The sequence below is a fragment of the Chiloscyllium plagiosum genome, chromosome 3, assembly GCF_004010195.1.
Source record: "Chiloscyllium plagiosum isolate BGI_BamShark_2017 chromosome 3, ASM401019v2, whole genome shotgun sequence".
Lineage (NCBI taxonomy): Eukaryota > Metazoa > Chordata > Chondrichthyes > Orectolobiformes > Hemiscylliidae > Chiloscyllium > Chiloscyllium plagiosum.
Genome location: NC_057712.1, coordinates 112,378,937 through 112,399,436, shown reverse-complemented (window position 1 = coordinate 112,399,436; position 20,500 = coordinate 112,378,937). Strand labels below are relative to the sequence as shown.

The 20,500-nt window shown below is 38.9% G+C and overlaps 2 protein-coding genes across 5 annotated transcripts in view; one reads left to right on the top strand and one right to left on the bottom strand.

Annotated features, from left to right (window-relative positions):
• The window catches only part of cd164 (CD164 molecule, sialomucin), a 17,003-nt gene extending 2,125 nt beyond the window's left edge, over positions 1-14,878 (top strand). The window contains exons 2-8 of one of the 4 annotated variants that reach the window (XR_006311236.1): positions 3,623-3,715; positions 5,433-5,501; positions 6,206-6,265; positions 6,409-6,471; positions 10,123-10,182; positions 12,408-12,627; positions 13,970-14,878. Coding sequence is in view for 3 of the 4 variants with exons in the window: in XM_043687104.1 (XP_043543039.1) it covers positions 3,623-3,715; positions 5,433-5,501; positions 6,206-6,265; positions 6,409-6,471; positions 10,123-10,182; positions 12,408-12,574 (512 nt within the window). In the remaining variant the exon portion in view is untranslated. Of the gene's footprint in view, positions 1-3,622; positions 3,716-5,432; positions 5,502-6,205; positions 6,266-6,408; positions 6,472-10,122; positions 10,183-12,407 lie in introns of all 4 variants that reach the window. The other 3 variants (XM_043687106.1, XM_043687104.1, XM_043687105.1) reach the window with 3 other exon arrangements.
• Positions 14,879-15,835: 957 nt separating this feature from the next.
• Positions 15,836-20,500, bottom strand: part of LOC122540021 (coiled-coil domain-containing protein 162-like) — a 62,882-nt gene continuing 58,217 nt past the window's right edge. Inside the window, exons 18-19 of the mRNA XM_043675318.1 lie at positions 16,598-16,743; positions 15,836-15,949 (exon numbers count right to left, since the gene is read on the bottom strand). Coding sequence (XP_043531253.1) covers positions 15,836-15,949; positions 16,598-16,743 — 260 coding nt within the window. The remainder of the gene's footprint in view (positions 15,950-16,597; positions 16,744-20,500) is intronic.

The following is a 20,500-nucleotide window of genomic DNA, read 5'->3' as shown; positions in this document are numbered from 1 at the left end:
ACTTCCCCCTCCCCCAAGGGATCCTTCCATATCTGCCACAAATTCACCTGCACCTCCATACACATCATTTACTGCACCCAATGTGGCCTCCTCTTTATTGGGGAGACAGGGCCGCCTACTTGCTGAACGTTTCAGAGAATACCTCTGGGACACCCGGACCAACCAACCCAACCACCCCGTGGCTCAACACTTCAACTCCCCCTCCCACTCCACCAAGGACATGACGGTTGGAGGAAGAGCGCCTCTTCTTCCGCCTAAGAACCCTCCAACCACAAGGGATGAACTCAGATTTCTCCAGTTTCCTCATTTTCCCCTACCCCCACCTTGTCTCAGTCCCAACCCTCGAACTCAGCACCACCTTCCTAACCTGCAATCTTCTTCCTGATCTCTCCACCTCCACTCCCACTCCAGCCTATCACCCTCGCCTTAACCTCCTTCCACCTGTCGCATTTCCAACGCCCCTCCCCCAAGACCCTCCTCCCTACCTTTTATCTTAGCCTGCTTGGTACACTTTCCTCATTCCTGAAGATGGGCTTATGCCCGAAATGTCGATTCTCCTGCTCCTTGGATGTTGCCTGACCTGCTGCACTTTTCCAGCAACACATTTTCAGCTCAAATTTCCTCCACTCCACTTTTGTGTTTTCTCCCTCTAACATTTGACCCCCTGTTTTATCAAGAACCTGTCTCTTGCTCCCTTAAATAATCAATGACTTGGCTTCCACTGCTCTTTGTAGCAATGAGTTCCACAGGCTCATCCTCTTTGAAGAAATTCCTCCTTACCACAGTTCCAAAGAGTGGTCCCTTGGGTCATCATTTCTCATTGTAGTGGGAACATGTTCTCCATGTCCACTCTAACCAGGCACCTCAATATTCTGTACATTTTGTTGAGATCTTTTTTCCCCACCCTCCTGCCTCTCAAAAAATCCTTCTGATCTTTGTAGAGTACAGATCCGGAGTCGTCCTATGACAAGCATGAGATTCATTTTGTGTTGTTAGAAAATGTTTGGGTCATGTCCATATTCATTTTAAGAAGAAATTGGAAATGACCACACCAAAGTACCTTGGTTTTTAAGTTTATGGTTAGGGCAGCATTTACTAATCATCTCTAATTGCCCTTCAACTGAGTGACTTATCAGTTCAGAGGGTTAAAATTGAGATTTTAACCCTCTGAACTGATAAGTCACTCAGGTTAGGGCAACAATTTCCTTTTTCAGATGGACATTAGTGGACTATTTGATCTTCTCAGTAATTGAATTGAATTTGTCACATGTACTGAGGCGCAGTGAAAAGCTTTGTCTTGCAAGCAATACAGGCAGATTACATAGTTGAATAATTATACATAAGTAAATAATAAGTAAACAGTGGCAAAAGCACAGGTACAAGTGAATGTTAAGAGTTTGAGTCCATTCAGTATTCTAACAGGGTAGAAACTGTTTTGAAGCTGGTTTGTGTCTCTTCATGTTTCTGTACCTTCCCCCCGATGGTAGAGGTTGTAGAAAAACATTGCCAGGGTGGGATGGATCTTTGAGAATGTTGGCCTTTCCTTGACAGCTGGCCTGGTAGATGGATTCTTTAGATGGGAGGTTGGCCTTTGTGATTGTCTGAGCCAAGTTCACCACTTTTTAACTGATGGAAGCTGTCATGGTCACTATTACTGAGACTAACTTTCAATTCAAAGTAAAACGTGAATTTAAATTCAATGTGGGGCTTGAACCCATGTCCGCAAAGCATTGGTTTGGATTTCTCGATTAGTCAACTTTGATCAACATTTAGAATTTTTAAGACTATTGCCCTTGATCTAGTTTTATACTTGTGTAACTCCTATTGAAATTATTTATTCTTACAACTAAGTCCAATTCTATTTAGTATGTAGCCGATTCAGCTAAAAGATGTGTTACATCTGAATATGGCCTCCAGCGAAACTGAAATGCCTGATGTTCTGTTCCATTGCTGGCCAGTCCCAGACCAGGACATTTGGGAATGTAGAATACTTGTGCCTAATCTATTGCAAGTTCGGTTGCTCAGGGAATCTCTTATAGAATCGGTCTGTTCCGGTGCTGTATGATTCTTCAGTCCACCAGTCCATGTTAATCGTTATACCAAACTAAACCCGCTCCACCTGCTCACACTTGGCCCATATCCTCCTCATGACTTAAATGTCTTTTAAGTTGAAACTTTATTGCTGGAACAGCACAGCAGGTCAGGCAGCATCCAGGGAACAGGAGATTCGACGTTTCGGGCACAGGCCCTTCTTCAGGAAACGTCGAATCTCCTGTTCCCTGGATGCTGCCTGACCTGCTGTGCTGTTCCAGCAATAAAGTTTCAACTTTGATCTCCAGCATCTGCAGACCTCACTTTCTCCTTAAATGTCTTTTAAACATTATGACTGTACTAGTAACCACCACTACTCAGGAAGTTCATTCTACATGCAAACCACTGTTAGTGCTGAAAGAAGGGCTATGCTAAAGGATTACAACCATTATATTAGTTTAGTCAAGATCTACATTTTAAAATCACACTTTAATGGCTTAAAGTTCTTGTGCCCTTGAGAGAATGTTAAGAAAAAAATGCTGTGTATGTAGAAGCTCAAATGAAAGCATCTGCCTTCTCTGCCTAATGTTGACAATTGGAGTTGGTAGCAGGAAGAGTGGCCTCTCGCTAATACTTTCATTTGGATAAATAAGTAGATGTCTAGCAGGCGATTCCAAGCTTTGCATTGTTTGGATAATGGAGTTTGGAGTTACATAAATGCTTGAACAGTTTATATTGTGTCTCAAGTTATGGATATTAGCAGATCTTTGTATTACTAATTACACCTAACTAGTTGGACAACTGAATTTCCAGAATCTTCTATTATATTCTGGAGCCCAGGGTCAACTTGTGGGCGCATTGCAACAGCCTATCGTGTCAGTTTGTAAAGCATGCAAAATGGTGCTTTGGCCTATTGTGTCTATTGAGCATTTAGTTAAAAATCTCTCAACACCAGGTTGTAGTCCAACCCCATTTATTTGGAAGTACTAGCTTTCGGAGTGCTGCTGCTGCTTCAGATGGCTGTGGTGTATAAGATCGTAAGACAGAATTTATAGTAAATGCTTAGTGTAATGCACCTGAAATTATGTAATATATAATTTCAAATGAACCTGTTGGACTATAACCTAGTGTTGTGATTTTTAACTTTGTACACCCCAGTCCAACACCGGCCCTTCTACGTTGTTGAGCATTTATCTCTTCTAATGTCATTTTCCAGCATTTGGCGCATAGCCTTGAATGCTATGCTGTTTCAAGTCATCTAAATTGCTGCTTTAATTTCTCGATTCCTGTCTCTTCCACCCAGTTCGGCAGTGAGTTCCTATCCTTTGATTTGTTTACTACCTAACTTCAGTTTGGGATTTCTGGTAAACAATAGTCTTCTGATTCAAGAATGTTCATCTTTGGCACTGATTAGGTAAACATGCAGGTCACATTTGACCAGATTTCATTATTTCTACTATTGCTATAGTTAATTCAGTTCAGATATGTGTGAATACTGGAATAATAAAGACAGGTGGCCACTAAGAATGCTTTTTATTCATGCTCAGCAGTAAAATCCACTGTGTAAAGCATCTAATTTTTTTCCTTCCAGAGAGATGTGGCGATATCAAGGACTGTATTAATTGTACATCCTTTACGAATCTCTCAAATGCCAACTTGAGCTGCCTGTGGATATCCTGCAAAGGTAAAACTGATTTATATTTTAGTGAGTACCAGCAGGAACTCTTAATAGACTAGTTTATTGACTTGAATTCTAATTGGTTTACATAAACTGTATCCCAAATTTGAGTTGGATGATAGGTAAGACTTGTTTTAAGAAGTTGTATTCTTGAGTGCAGTTGCTGCAGTAACTTTTCTTTATTTGAATTAAGCCAGTGTCTAAGGCTTCCATTGGCATCTCATTCCAATAAAAACAGGTGACTGATTCCAATTGAAAACATAAAATTTCCTCTTCCAGTTAAGATGCTAAATATATTTTTGAAAATTCTAACAGAATTTAAGGATGCACTTGTATCAAGCTGGCATCCTCAAAATTAGTGAATCTTGAACACTGTCTAGAGACACAATTAAAGAAAAGACCAGTAGGTGTTAAATTTTAAATAACATAAGTGGAGAAAGTCAATTCAACATTATTTCAATGCAGTAAAAAAGAAAATATTGAAATTCCTAAGCAAATCAAGCTGCATCAGTTGACAGTGAGCCAAGTTAATGTTTCAGGTCATCTAACCCTTCGTCTGAGGTTTGTGGGACATGAGCATTTCCTCTTCTATTGCTGCACAGCCTGCTGAGTGGATGCTGCATGTGTTTTTATTTCAGGTCTCTAGCATTTGTATCTTCATTTGAATATGCTTTTTGTATTTCAAAAATCAGTAATGTGAGATTAAAGTGAGATCAGAGTACAAAGCTGAAATGTTTAAATGTTCAGTGAGGTTGAAAAATGTGGAGCTAGTGCAATGGCTAAAAAGCTTCCTCTCTTAGAATTCCTATGAAGAAAATGATGGCAGGTACTGTGCACAGTGTTAGATGAGTTAAAAAGTAAATGTCATTCGTGGAAACAATTTGTTTTTAGAGGTCCTCAAGTTAGAATACTTTGGAAATATGAATTGAGAAGAATGAAGCCACTTGGATTTCTGTTTTAAATTTAACTTCTGTTGCTGATAGGCACCTGAAACTCTTAATTTATGTTTGATGTCAAGGGCCTTCATTTTTTACCTTGCATTTTTGCAGCAGGACAGTCTTGTTTGCTTGTGTTCATAAATACAGCATTCATTGACTACCAAGTAAATTCTTAAATAAAGTTCAACAATTTCAGAATGCCTAACTTCCAAGTGCAGTTTCAGTCACTCCAATTGGACTGGTCTTTTACCATAAATTTAAATTGCCGGTCTTATCTCATACCTGGTAGATGATGGGAAGGCTTTGAGGCATAGAAAGGTGAGTCACTTGCCACTGACTATTTTTGCTCCGATTGCGTAGTTGGTATTTGTGAATGTTTCAGTTTTACTATTTGTCAATTGTGACACAAGCAGTTGGAGGTGGTTGGGGTTCTACCCTAAAGAGCACCAATATGCTGAGAAGGTTAATCTCCAACAATCTCAGCTACCTTCCTCACGCCACTAAGCAGTTTTCCCTGGATGCCAATCCTTTTGCTGCTTGGTTAGAAAACCTTCCAATTGTGCTGGCGTGGATTACTTTGCAACGGAATAATCAATGGCAGATCAATTACATCTCAGTTGATAATTTTAACTGGGGGGAAAAAGATAAGGGGCCAAAGGGAGCTAGCATAGAGATGGAAATTAACTTTTCATTACAGCAAAACAACTTATCTCAAACACCAGAAACCTGTTTAAACTAGTGATTCTGCATATAATCTATAATAGACCTTTTTTAATGTGTTCCAGATAGAGTGGAGAAATGTGTCAATTCATCAGAGGCATTGATAAATTGCACAGTTCTGGCTTCATGTGAAGGTAAGACAAACATGCAGTTCAGCTAGCTTTAATTCATCAGTACCTGTCTAAATCTGACTTTTGCCACATTAGTACTGATTCATTGACCTGTGAAATTTTTTTAACTTTTGTTGGTTTCCCTCCTCATACCTACCTGCTTTAGTGTATTGGATGATGGAATAATTCATGTATTAATATTCTTTGTAATGCTTGAGTGAATTAATTTCTATATAACTTCCAGTGTTTTTTGAGTTAATGCAGTACTTCAGCTGTGGGTCAAATATTTGAATTATCACTTTTTGTATTGTTCCTATTCTAGTTCATTGCCTTTTTTTTCTTTGTGTGCAGTCATGCTTTCAAAAAGTATTACCAACTTGAAGACATGAAGCAGCATTTAAATACAATATACCTCTGACATTTGTTTTGCACTTACTGTGGGACTGTATTTCCACTCTCTCGTCTCCACCCCATGCCTCTAAATAGGAATTGTTGAATTGCATTTGCAACAAGTCTTTTAATTCCGCCTTTTGTAAAATGGTTAGAGAAAGAATAATGAAAATTTGCCTTCAGTGAGAAATGAATTTTAGAAAAACATGAAAATCCCAGCATACTGTAGCTTTAAGTACTGTGCAAATGTAACTTCAGTAGTATGATGTAATGTTGTTTACCTTGTGCAAGTTGTATTCACTGCTTTAAATGCTTTTTGTACTGTTCTTATCCTTCAGCTACAACAACAGGTCCAACTACTAATTCATCTGCTAGAACTTCAAACACATCCACTTCAGGTAATGAGTTTCTGTGAGTAATTGTGATCCAACATCAATCCTGTGTATGTGTGACTTGTATAGTAAGATGTAATCTGTTGACTTGCTTGGTACAAGCTGTACTTGCTGCTTTAAGTGCTATTCTTGCTGTTCTTGTCCTTCAGTCCCTGCAACTATAGCTCCAACTTCTGCTCCAACTGCCAGTTCTTCAAACTCTTCTACTTCAGGTAATGGAAGGCTTTCTTTCGGTTAACTATGATCGTTAGTCAGATTTTGTAGCGGTGTTATTTTGCATGATTGCGGTATTCTTGGGAATGAGTTGTCTTGATGGGGCTTGGAAGGGTAGAATTTTAAGTACTGAAAATACTCAGCTTTGGCCTCATCGGAGAGAAACGAGTTAATTCCAGTCAGATCTTTCACCTGAACAGAATCAATGTCAAAGACCTGAGTATGTTTGCGTTTTCTGTTTTTTAATTTCTAGCAAGTTCAGTAATGTGCTTTAGTTGAGTGTGGGCCTATGTTCTAGGCCTGGGCTGCTTCTCACTCAGATCATGTGACAATGCAATAAATTTTGCTTACTGATAAGATGGCTGGCAAACGCAGGCATAACGTGTTCATCAAATCAAATCTTGCTTTTTGAATTTGATACTTTGACCACTGTTAATGTAGTATATAGTAATAGAAATCGGTGTATGACCTCCTGACCCTGCTCCACCATTCAGTATGGTCAAGGTTGATCATCTGACACAATAGTTTTTTCCTGTGCCATATCTTCTGCCTTTAGTTTTAAGAACTAAATCTAACTTTGGGAGACATTCAAAGCTTTGGTCTCAACTGCTTTTGCTGATAATTCCACAGGCTCACTACTCTCTGGGTGAAGGCATTTTTCCTCATCTATCCTAAATGACCTACCCCATAAATATAAATTGTGCCAGGACCAAGGTCACAGTCTGTCATAGCCAGGTTGTGCCAAAACACCATTGTCTCCTTTTAGATTCATAATGCACATTTGTATCTGATTGTATGAAAACTGGTAATGGGTCCAAAATCAACAGATTAACAAATGCAGTACATTTTTTTTAACAAATGAGTTTAAATTGTTCAAAAAGTCATATTTTAGTAGCGTGTAGTGCTTAGCAGCTGTACAAATATCTTAACTCTTTTTGCCATCATTCTGACAGCAATATTGCAAATAAATGAAGTATTTGTTTGGTGTGTCCCATTACAGTTTTTCAAAACTCTTCCGACTCTTATCTGACTAGTTGATCCTGAATTACAAAGGTGCCAATGATATTAAGTTTACCAAAAAAACCAAAGAATTGCAGATGCTGGAAACCAGAAACAACAAAAAACTTAGCTTCTGGACAAACCAAGGTCTGGCAGCATCTGTAGAGAGAAAGCAGATTTAACATTTCGGGTCCAGTGACCCATCTTCAGAACAATTCTGTTTTTGGTGATAATCTGGTTAGAAAATTACAGAGACCAGTATGGCTGGCTTTTTGGGTATAGTGAACTAAAGTGCTCTGCTTTGTAAAACTGGTTAAATCTGATTAATCATAGGGAGATGATTCCTGTTGTGGAGCTTATGTAAAAGTATAACTGACTTTTTGCAGAGTGGTGTTCTTGCACCATAACTATTCAAATTTGTGATGTAAGCGATGTGAACAATATTCAAAATGAAAACTGGGCAGCTTGAGCCTATTAGGAATGCTATCAATTTAATATGCATAGACCAATTTAATTACGATCTTCAAGCAGTGCAGTATTTGACTCTATTTTTGCAAATGTTTCTTTAATAGCTAGAATACATTTGAGATGAAAGTCTTTTGAGTTGGACTTTGCAGAGTCAGTGAGCAACAACCAAAGATCTTAAAAGAAAAGCCAATACCTTCACAGTGGAAGACAGACAAAACCCTGGAAACATTAAGCAAGCTAGACAATAGACAAGTTTTGGATATACACTCTGCTTAGAAGTAGAAGATATGTATATGAACTATCCTGTTGAAAGGACAGGGAAGGGATAAAGGCCATCTAGCTGCCATAAAAGTGTGACCTGCAAAGTGCTGGTGAACCTGAGTAAGTTTAAATTAGCAACATGTAACTGATACTTCTATGCACAAGTACTGGTGCCTGATATCATGTGTCTCATTCATGATTTTCAGGTCATGTTAACAAAAGATCAGAAGGGGGTGTTCTGTCTCAAGATCTTTGTTCATTTTCCCCAAACAGGTTCCAGTGCCTTGGGTGGTGGTCAGACTATCAAATTCAATTCATAATAAAAAAGAAAGCTGGTAGCTTGCTCGCGTGCCTTTAATTATCAAATTATTAATCTCAGGTACATTTTCCCTATCCTGTAGATCATACCAAACTTACTGAGTTCATGTGGTCAGTTATTTATGTTTTGTGTTCTTTTTCTAATTCTATCTCCTAACCTCAATCAGTTCCTCATATTTTATATATGCAATAGGCACCAAACTGTATGGCCCTTTGAGAAACATTGCAGTCAGACAACATTTTTGATATCTCTGAAGCAGAAATCAAACATTCTTGCGATTGACGACATTTTCAAATTGGTAAAAACAAAGACTGCAACTGCTGGACACCAGAGTCTAGATTAGCGGTGCTGGAAAAGCACAGCAGGTCAGGCAGCATCTGAGGAGCAGGAAAATCGACTTTTTGGGCAAAAGCCCTTCATCAAGAATAGAGGCAGGGTGCCTGCAGAGTGGAGAGATAAATGGGGTGGGGGTGGGGAGAAAGTACAATAGGTGAATGGGGGTGGGGATGGAGGTGATAGGTCAAAGAGGAGGATGATTTTAACCCTACTGCGAATCCTCTTGCAAGGATGCCTGCCTTGAAATTTTCCTCCTCTCTGTACAAGAATCTCAGTAAGTCTCTCTCTCTCACTGCAACCCCCAGGTCGTCATCTCTGCTCTGAAGCTCTTCAACCATGTCCTGAAACAGACTCGCAGCACCACCCTCAAGACCTATCCCACCTGCCTATCTTCCTTTCCACCTATCCACCCCACCCTCCTCTCTGACTTATCACCACCATCCCCACCCCCATTCACCTGTTGTACTCTACGCTACTTTCTCCCCACCCCCCTCTCATTTATTTCTCCACTCTGCAGACACCCTGCCTCTCTTCCTGATGAAGGGCTTTTGCCCGAAACGTTGTGAGCTTGACAGTTTTAAATACAAAGCATAATTATTCCAAATTCAAAAAGTATTGGGTTGACTGGTTTCATTCAATTTATTACTTCACAAAACCATCTGGACTGTTCCCATTAGCTGCTTCAAAATTTCTTTGCTTGAATTAGCCACTTTTCAGTTTTATTTCCAAGAACAGTCATACCCAGGGTTTAGCTTAGTGATTTTTTTTCCATCAGATGCATATGCTTGCAGTCAGTTTAGAAGTAACTTTCACATCTCCCATTCTCAAATACTTTCAAATGACACACTGTCTGACTGGCCAAGTCTCTAAAAGGCCAAGATTTACTCCAGATTGAAATATATTTTTAAATTCCCAAGCCTATATTTGGCGTATTTTAATGTTAATGTCTAATATTTTTCTAGTTAGTGTAAAATGGCATGGCTTGTTCACAGCCTGGAGATTGACAAAGAAGCTGCCTCCTTTACACAGACATTGATCTAGTGAGTCAGTAACACAATAGGTTCAAGTTACTTTGTTTTGATTTTGAAAATTGTTCAATAGCGCTTCACCCCCATAGGTTTTGCTGTGAGCAACTTGCTCTGGTACATAGCCATAGGAAGGCTGAGCAACCCTGTTAATGTTCTGTTAATACTGTAAATTGCTTTTTGTTTTAAATCTCTCGACTTTGAAATGGTGGATGTTTATTAACTACTTTCTGTTTGCATAGTTCCTGTCACACTCACGAGCACTCTGGCACCCAATGCCACCAGCCTTGCTACTACAACAGGTAAATAAATTTCTGTATTCTCAAATTGACTTGCTTGGAGGTAAAAGAATATCTCCATGTTCCTGTATATTTGCACTGGAGCAACTAATACCAGAGGAAACCTACAAGCAAATCAAGATTTATGAATATTGAAGTTTTTAATAGTGAGTCATGCAGAATAACAGAAATAAGAATTGACACTGCACTCAAGTTACCTGTAATGTCACTGCGTTTTTATGGGTATCTCCCATTATCCATTATTTCATCTCGATGGATTTGATTTTTATAAATTGGTTGCTTATTATGAGGTTGTTAACATTGACCCCTCTATTAAGGGGGTACAATCAGCCTAACCCCTCTGGGCTAATTAGGGGAATTGAAGCACAGTAAAAGCCCTCCTGTTTAAAGAGGGGCATTAATTAAAGGACTGTCTACATTTTTTTAAGGAAAAGGGAAATCTGTCTGAATTGATGGAAGTTTTTGAATGAGCTAACAATGGGTATGAAAGGGATAGTATCTGTTTTTTATTATGCCTTCTGGCAAGGCTCAACATAAATAACTTGGATCAGATAGAGATCTTTGTAGAAACTAAAAGTGCCAAGTTGTGTTCTCATTGGAACAAAAGGCTAAGTGAATGCTAAATTGAGGGATATAAAATTGAAGGGTTTTGAAAAGAGGATGGATGGGACCATTAGCAGAAGGGTCAGTAACCAAAAGCATGGACATAAAGTAATTGAAAGCAGCTGCCTATTAGAGTATAGTTTCACCCAGAGAGTGGTAGGATGATTAAACAGTGACCACTATGCTCTTTTAAAAATAGTGAAGCATGTGGGTGAGGTGCTGCAACCGGCAGGTCTTCAGAGTACGAGGTGGTCAGATTGAATTGTTCCCTTTGGCTGGCTAAGACAGTGGGCTGATTGGTTACCTCCTGTGCCACCAGATTGTTTGTTTCTATCGAGTCGTCTGTTTTATTTAATGAAGTTTGTCCACTATTGGTATGAGATTGATTGATTGTTCAATAGTTAATGATCTTCTCTTTTTTGGAGAGGTGTTAACACAACACTAGCCTTCTTGCAGCACTTTGTCCAGGAAGGATTGAGAGATTCTGGTTGGTACCACTTCTGTTCCTCCTTTTGACTTCCCCAGTTTTTTTTAAGAGGAATGCTGTCAGACACTTGTGTCCCATTATCATTGCTGTCATACCTCTGAAATTTGAGGCAAAGCATTAATTATGTATCTCTGCCCCATACTATTCTCATTACAAATCACCCCTTCCCTAGAATTCACATTTTTCAACATTTGCAGTTTAATTTGTTGAAAACAAGATGGAGTATTAGCTCTTGTATTCAGTTTTGCTTCTGAGTTTTAAAATTAATTTTCTTTTGTATTTTAAGATTTCCTTTCAAGTTTGAACAAAAGTCTCTTGAGGCTCTTGTAATCTTCTGACCTAGACAGCCTTCAGTTGTCCATAAACTAGAGCTCATCTATGTCTTATACTGCTACAAAGTCTAATGTTGGATCTATTTTGTTTCCTACAACTCCCTCAAATCATTCATTCTTGTTTTAAAATGCCTTCATCATTCTCTTTTTTCCTTTGTCCCAACTGAAATCTAGTTTTAATGTTCTCCATAACTGGGTTTTTCTGACTTGACTTCTTGTAGAGTACCCGATTAGGTGGTTGTTTGCCTTGATTCCATGCTTTCACATTCTCCCTCCGAATCACCGGTTTAAGCAAACTTATTGACTAAACTTAATGTCTCCCTTTGACTTAGCATTCATTCTCATTAATATCTGAAGAACCTTAGAATCTTTCCTTCTGTGCTAATGAAGAACCCCCAGCCCATTATCTACTTGTTCGCTTTGAGTCAGCAATGTATCTCTTTTATCCAAAATATAGACATACCTATTAGAATTGCCACCCTGTTGCGCTACTATGTCTTTCTTTTTCCATAGATGAATGGTTCTGTTATTGTTGAATTCCAAAATGATCTTGCATGCTGATTCCTGAGATTATGTGGTGTGATGGAATCTTTTGCTCTTGCACCTGCTTTCATTTACTTGGCCTTCAGGCAACCAGTTGGCCAATTGTTTCTTTCATTGTTGGGATGTACCGGAGGCCAACTGAGGGTCCTGTCCTCTTCCACAAATTACACACTGTATAATGACCATGTCTAGAGTATACTTCTACTTTAGTTTTCAGGTATGCAGCATTGGGTTTTATCTGACACACTTTCTGTTTTGTGCAGGTACATCTAATGCAACGACTCTAGTACCACCTCCGCCATCTAAGAAATCTACTTTTGATGCAGCGAGTTTCATCGGGGGAATTGTACTTGTGCTTGGATTACAAGCTGTAATCTTTTTTGCTGTGAAGTTCTGCAAAACCAAGGATAGGAACTACCACACGCTCTAAGCACCTCCCTGCTGGATCACAATATCTTGGCTTTTCTCACATTGGTCTGCTCTGTAGGTTAAGTTTCAGGAGAAAACACTGTTCTTTAGAATTAGCCATATCTTTAATGGTGTATGTGGTTCAACTTTTTGATTTAAGTTTTGACTTGCCATTTGTTCAACAGGCTTGTGAATTTTAATTGATCCAAACACATGGGCACATGATTTATTTGGGGGAGGGAAAACAGCCATGCCTTAAATAAATGTGGCCTTATTCCTGCTAAAGTTTTGACCTTGGAATATGGGCCCCTGTCAAGTTCTTTATTCACAAAATATTTCTCTTTTAGATTTTTCAGTGTTAAAATGGTCGATTTGCAATCCAGGGCTGCCAACTGGGCTGATAACTAATTTGTTGCAGTAATGTACATGTTTTAGTGAACGTTCCAAAGTGAATTACATGTTTTGGATTATTTGCACTAGATCCTGATTTAGTCTGCCACTCTTAGTTCATATCTCCAAAGTAACAAATTCCATTTTCAAGTGATCTTGGTTGTATGCCTTGCATAAATGGGTGTTAAATGGGCGTTATCCACTTTTTTTATTTGGGATTTACTGTTGGAGATTTGAAAGTACTAGTTCCTGTACTCTCCTTTGCCTTTTGTGAAATACTGCATGTTATGGTACTTTGAAGATTTCTGCATTATTGTGAATTGTACCTGCATTCTGTTTACATATTTGTGTAAAGTGGAAGAATAGAGCAGATTATATGCAAGAAGGATTTTATTTTCTTTGAATAGTATCGCTAAAGTTGGTAGCTCTTGCAGTGACTTTAATGTGAAGAATTTAACATAGCTTGAAATTGTTCTGATGTGTGAAGATTGGAAGACAATCATTTCAGATTAAATTTCTAAATCTTGAAGTGTAGTATAATGGTGTTTAATTCTGGGTTGGTTAAGTGCTTTTACGTTGTAAATGATTTGATCAGTTGTGTATAGTAACTTTGCAGTAATTATTTTGTATGGAGCAGTAGCTCTTGTACATCTTAAAAATGAAAGCAATTGAAATGTAGGTGATAACCAGGAAAGTTACTGCATTCAGGGTTTTAAAAAAAGTGGTGGTGTATTAAATTATTAGTCTGAGGTGGATAATTTGAACATGGACAGAATGATTGCCCAGACTTTTTTTATTTGATAACCAATGAGGTTTTTGCTTTTGAAATGCAAGATACATTCTAGTTTGATTAATCCTCCCCTCGCCTTCATAAATTTGCAAAGCAGAATCCAAAGCTTTGAGAAAATGTGCCTCTGCTGCATCTACTTTAAAGTTGGATGCATTGCGACTGCTTCCTGGATCAGAACTTCAGATTGTCAATTTTTGAAAGTGACCTAAAACTTTTCTCTCTCTCCTTTTTCTACAGTCCCTCCCACCTCTCGAATATAATAAGCTACATAGAAATCAGACTTGCTCCAGGTTTAATGCAAGTGGAGTGCTGCTCAATTGGCCACCAATTTGTGGGTAACCTGAGTAGTTTTTGAATGTTTCAGACAAACAGCACTAGCTAAATTGTACATCTCTTGTATGACAGTGTTCTGTTTGTGACTTTTTGAATACTGAAATTTGCTTTCATCAAAATCTTGTAATATCCAAGCTAATTTCAAGTGCTCTAACTTGTCTTTTTATGGACATTATCTTGTCTCATTGCTGCACTTACATTTGTTTTGTCTGTCATCTAAAACCAAAGGGGATTATCTTGTCGTTTTGTTCTTTGCGCAGCTGCATACCTTTGCATTAAATTGATAAAGCTTTCATTAAACTGCAGTATATCCAGTATGTGAACTTGGGTAACCTACTTGGGCATAACAAGACTAAATTGCATTCAGCTGCAAGGGGCCTTGTTGCTGAACTGTTTTTCACATGCTTTAATTTATTGCACTGAAATATTCACTGCACCCACACAGTACTTTGTAGCTGCAGACTGTATTACTGTCCTCTTGTTTCAGGTGCTCAAGATTTGCACTGTGTCTAGGCTGTGCAATTGAGAATTGAATTCAGGTTAAAGTGCCTTAAAGGATACTTTGTAAGCCATTGACTTGAAGTATGTAATTGGAGGGCAGGGGAGTTGAGAAAGAGACCGTGTTTAATGTTGTTTTGGAAGTGCTTTGTTCAGAACTCTGCCTTCACTTGCCAAAGTGTGATGTAATGTGTAAAAGCTGAAGTCTTTTTGATGCCTGCTTTACCTGTAACATTGTGAAGTGTTGTTACACCCCACAATATCTCTGAACAGAATGTGCAACCATACCAACCAATAAATTTCATGTTTTACTTTCGTGCTGCTTGAGTTATTTGAGCTTAGTCACTTACAAAAGTAAAGCTGGTTCTGTGGGGAATGCGGTGTAATACAACCCACCTAGCAAGGTGTGTTGGTTTTCCTAATCCATTCTGGGATTGTGTACTTTTTATTTAATGGATCAGTGAATAAACTTTGTGGATGTCTGTAGTGGGGTTGAAGATTCAAACATAAAATATGGCCACTATCATAGATTTTTCTGTGGTACCAAATTCTAGTGTGTTCAGTACATTGTCTGAAGTAAAGAGGAATGGTCTGATGGCACAAATGTCACCAGAAGGTGAGATTTTTCAAATTTCTAATTTTCAATTAGAAGCTAATTAGTTGGAAACTGTTAACCTCGTGCAAATAAAACATTCCATTCCTGTTTGACCACAGTGAAGATTGGCACAGAAATCATTATCAGCTACAATTGATCCTGCAGTTATAGGCTAAGCATTTGTAACAAATCTGCTACTTTTTTTTGGCCTTTGCACCCTCCTTCCTCTATCAGTAATCGTTCTGCTAAAATCAGTGGTCTTTGAGTCAGTAATCAAACAGCATTGAGAATGGTGCTGACTCCAAATACCCTCAGCACATTTTTATTGGATCCAATATTAAAAACTACATTCACTAGTTTGGGTCTGTCATGTCTGCTGAATGGTAAGGACTTGTGATCGGGGGGGAAGGAGAAAAACAAACTGGTTTGATGACCAAAAGTAATGGTGAGGAAGCCAGAACACACAGTCCTCCATCATATTTTCAATCAGTGTAACAGCAATTGATTGGCATAATAGCATCTTGTTTGGCATTGGACAAATCTCCATGATTTAGTGCTCAAGCATTTCATATAAAAGGATTGCAAAATTAGGCTACAGTAAACATAGTTTCACTCCATGTCCTGATTTTTCTGCTTTCCTATTTTGATTGTGCAGTTTGTTGATGGGTGTCTCCCAGTTATTTCTGATTTAATCTGTAGTCTTGCAGTTCTAGGAGAAGACCATGGTGATTTGGTTCCTCCAATTCTGGCAACAGTGCTTCCACCACTTTGTTGCGGAGTCTGCTTGGAACCTTTATTTCAGTAAATGTTTGTTAGGCCATGTTAAAACTTGTGTGCAAGTTATTTAAAATTGAGCACCACATTTTCAAAGATCAATGCACTTATTAAGGCATTTTGATTATTTCAATTTCCAGAGCAAGTACAGTTCTAAAGCTGTAATCCAGATCCATTTAAATCTTGACTCTAGTGTGGAAGGATTACCTACTAAGTTTGGCTGTTCAATCATGCTATTTTAACATGTTTCCTACCTCTTTAACAGACTGTATGTGAGTAAAGTGTTCTTTTTTTGATCAAGGTAATGAATGTACATCCTTCATTTTTATGCTATTGAAAGATCTTGATCTCTTTCCTGTTTAGGTATGAGTTGGAAATAGAGGGATTTTTGCAGCTATCAAATCAGATGTTGCACTGCCTGGTTTTGCAGTGAATCTTTCTCCTTACGCAAGCACTTTATGCTCGGTTGATTTCAAATTCCACTATCTGCCTCCTTTGGGTTTCTGACCACCACATCAGCTAAATTCTCTTTTTCTAAAAATTCCATCGAGTTACATTTTTTCTGTGAAAGAAAATTTGTCAACTAGAATGAGGGGTAGTACTCATCAATCCATTTTTGATCATGCAATTATAGGCTAAGCATTTGTAACAAATCTGCTACTTACTGTTTTTGGCCTTTGCACCCTCCTTCCTCGATCAGTAATCGTTCTGCTAAAATCAGTGGTCTTTGAGTCAGTAGTCAAACAGCGTTGAGGATGGTCCCGAGAAATTAGTGAGGAGTGGGTGTGACAGGGAGTTGGTAATCCCATGCCTGTGTGAACAGTACATAAGTATTTCAGTGATTCTAGCTAGAATTTACCAAATAACACTGGATCCAAAAGTATAAATGGTTCCAGCTGTGCCATTGTATTTATTACAATTAAAGTATTATAAGCAGAACTCTATTGTAAAACAAATGCAGAATTCCTAAAGCCCCTCTGAAGTGCAAAGTTAGATTTACCAACAGGCAGTGCACTGAAACAGCTTCCAAATTGAGTCACTTTAATGCAATTTCCCCCATCTCATTAGTATCACTTCAGTTTTAGTTATTTGCTTTAGTTATCTGAAGATTGACTGACTGACTGACTTATTTTGACATCATTTGGTATGATTCCACAACTTCAAGACCCAATTCGATGTTACGCAGTGTACAGAGGTGGCCTCAAAACTGAAACTTGTGGGGCACCAACAAACAGGCACCTTTTTCAAATTGCATAACTCCTATTGTTTCATACTAAACTAGTTTATGAATTCAGTTTGCTGTCCTGATTTTTATATTCCATTTTATCTAGTAAACTTTCCCCATGTTGCCTTGTTTAAAGTTTTCACAAAGTTCATGAATACTGTATATGCTGAAGTTTCTTCCTACCTAGGTCTGTTTTCCAAATTCATTTGATGGTTTGTCAAGCAAGATTAACCTGTTCGGAATCCATATTTACTACTAAACATTTTAATCTACATGGTAATTTCATCCATAATTACAAGTTCTTAACTTTTTAGTACAGGTTTAAAACTAGATTGTAACTATTCAGATTAGCTAGGTTTTCTTCAAGGAGGCTTGGAAATTATGACTGCTGCTTTCTAGCCAGGCATTTCTGCTGCACCAGTGTAGAAGGGTATTACTGTACGTGCTGGCAGCATTTGGTTTGAGTGCCAGTATTTGTGGAGTTAACTATAGCAAAATATAATAAGGCATTCATTCAACATGGTGAACAGCTTTACATTGGAATTACCAAAGTGTAATGCCAAAAAAATTAACACAAATGATCAAAAGCTAGGTCAGCATGTTGCTTTCGGGAATGTCTTGAGGGAGAGTGAGCTAGAGACACAGATTGACGGAATTTAAGAGTTTTGGCTCAGGCAGCTGAAGCTTTGACCGATAATGAAACAAAGTAATTCGGGGATGACAGGAGGCCAGAATTGGAGAAATTTAGTTTTTGGTCTGGCAAATGTTTGCAGTAATAGTGAGGAAAAGGCCAAGGACATTTGAATGCAAGCATGAGAATTTTAACACTCAGCAAGTGGTCACAAACAGTTGATCTTCAGACTGGAGGATGGTAAATGTTGGTGTTCCTCAGGTTCAGCTTAAGGAGTACTGCTTTCTCTAATTGTGTAAATAACTTGGGTATAGAAGTTGATTGTCATGTTTCAAAATTTGCTGGTATCAAACTTGGATGTGTGCTCAGTGTGAATTATAACTGATGGCAGACAAATGGAAAAGGAATTAACTACAGGAAAATGCAAGATGAAGCATTGTGGCAGACGACTGAACAAAGGAATAACAGGTAATGGTACAGCTAAAGGAGTGTGCATCAATTGGTTGGGGGAGGGAGGAGAGAGAGGAGGGGGAATGCAGGAAGGAGATCTTTGAAGACATTGCAAGAGTTTAAAATCTTCAGGTACCCTGAGCTTAAACTGAGGTGCTGCCATTCAAAATGCAGAAATGCATATTGAACTAGTTATCAAGCTCCAGGCTGCAGCTAGAGTATTATCTTCAGTTCTGGTCCCCATACCTTATGGATGATCTAAGGCTCCTCAGAAGACTTAGAGGGGATTGGTCAGAATGTTTTAAGATCAGAGATCAACCTAACCAGTTAGGTTTGAGAAGCTGGGCTTGGTCTCCTGCAGCAAGAGGAGTTTGGGAGGTTTTAAAAATAATTTGTTCAGAGGATGTGGGCATCACTAATTAGGCCAGTATTTATTTGCCATCCCTAATTGCTCTTTAGAAAGTAATAATGAGCTGCCTTGTTGAATCACTAGCACATGGGGTGTAGAGACGCCCACAGTGGTATCAGGACAGGAGTTTCACTATTTTGGCCCAGTGACAGTGAATTGTATATGAGTATGATAAGTCCAGATAAGGTAGATGAGAAAGAGTTGCTGGAGGGATGTGAGGGAACTCGTGAGTAATGACAACCTGGAGCTTGCTGCCTAGAAATGCAGTGGAAGCAGGGACAATGATGTCTAAAAGGAAATGGAGTGAGGATGTGAGGGTGAAAAACCTTAGTTTATAAAATTGGGGGTGTAGATAAAGTGAATAGACAAGATCTTTTCCCCAGGGCAGTGGAGTCTAAAACTAGAGGTCATAGGTTTAAGGTGAGAGGGAAAGATTTAAAAAGAACCCTAGGGGGTAACTTTGTCAGAGGGTGGTGTGTATATGGAATGAGCCTCCAGAGGAAGTGCTGGAGTGGAGTACAATTAACAACAATTAAGACATTTGGACAGTACATGGAGGAAATCTTTAGAAGGATTGGACCAAACACAGGCAAATAGGACTAGTTCAGTTTAGGAAGTCACAGGTTAGCATGGATGAGTTGGGCCAAAGGGCCTGTTTCCATGCTGTTGACACTAACTGCACAGTTATAAGGAAAGAGCAAAGAGTTAACTGGGCATTGGTGAGACCACATCTCAAATACTGTGTGCAATTTGGTCCTTTATTTAAGGAAAGATGTAAATGCATTGGAGATAGTTAACCAGATTGATATCTGGCTTATGAGAACAGGCTGGGCTTGTTTCCACTGGACTCCTAAATTGTGGTGTGTGACGTGTATGAAATGTATATGATCCTGATTGGTCTTGTCAAGGTGGGGTTACAAAGGACATTTCCTCTTGGGAGTCCAGACTAAGGAGTTTCAAAATTAGGAGTCACACCTCAGGACAGAGATGAGAAATTACAAAGGGATATTTGATCAAATGGTATTGCATTTTAGTACAACAAACAAGGTTAGGGTGTTGGGTAAGATGTTTAGCTCAGTCCTTTGAGTAAAGGAGTTGGGAGTCTTGTTGAGGTTGTACAGGACATTTGGTGAGTACTGTTCTGGAATGCTGTGTCTGGTTCTAGTCACCCTGTTATAGGAAAGGTATTATTAAGCTACAGAGGGTTCAAAAGAGATTTACCAGGAGGTTGCCGGGTATGGAAGGTATGAGTTATAAAGATAAGCTGGGACTTTTTTCACTGGAGCATAGGTTGAGAAGTGATCTTAGAGGTTTATAAAATCACGAGGGCTATAGCTAGAGTTAACTGTATTTTTCTCTAGGATGGAAGAATTTCAAGGCTAGGAGACTTCAAGTATGTGGGCAATTTTCTTTAAAGCAGAGGGTGATCGGTGTGTGGAATGAACTTCCTGAGGAGGTGGTTGATGTGGGCGCAGTTACAATGTTTAAAAGACACTTGGATAAATACACCTGGGAAAGGTTTGGAGGGATATTGGCCAGGAGCAGGTGGGACTAGTTTAGTTTGGGATTATGTTGGGCATGGACTGGTTGGACTGAACAGAGATAAAAACAATGACTGCAGATGCTGGAAACCAGATTCTGGATCAGTGGTGCTGGAAGAGCACAGCAATTCAGGCAGCATCCAAGGACAGGCAAAATCGACGTTTCGGGCAAAAGCCCTTCATCAGGAATAAAGGCAGAGAGCCTGAAGCGTGGAGAGATAAGCTAGAGGAGGGGTTGCTGAACAAAGAGACCTTGGAATGCAGGTTCATAGTTCCATGAAAGTAGAGTTGCAGGTAGATAGGATAGTGAAG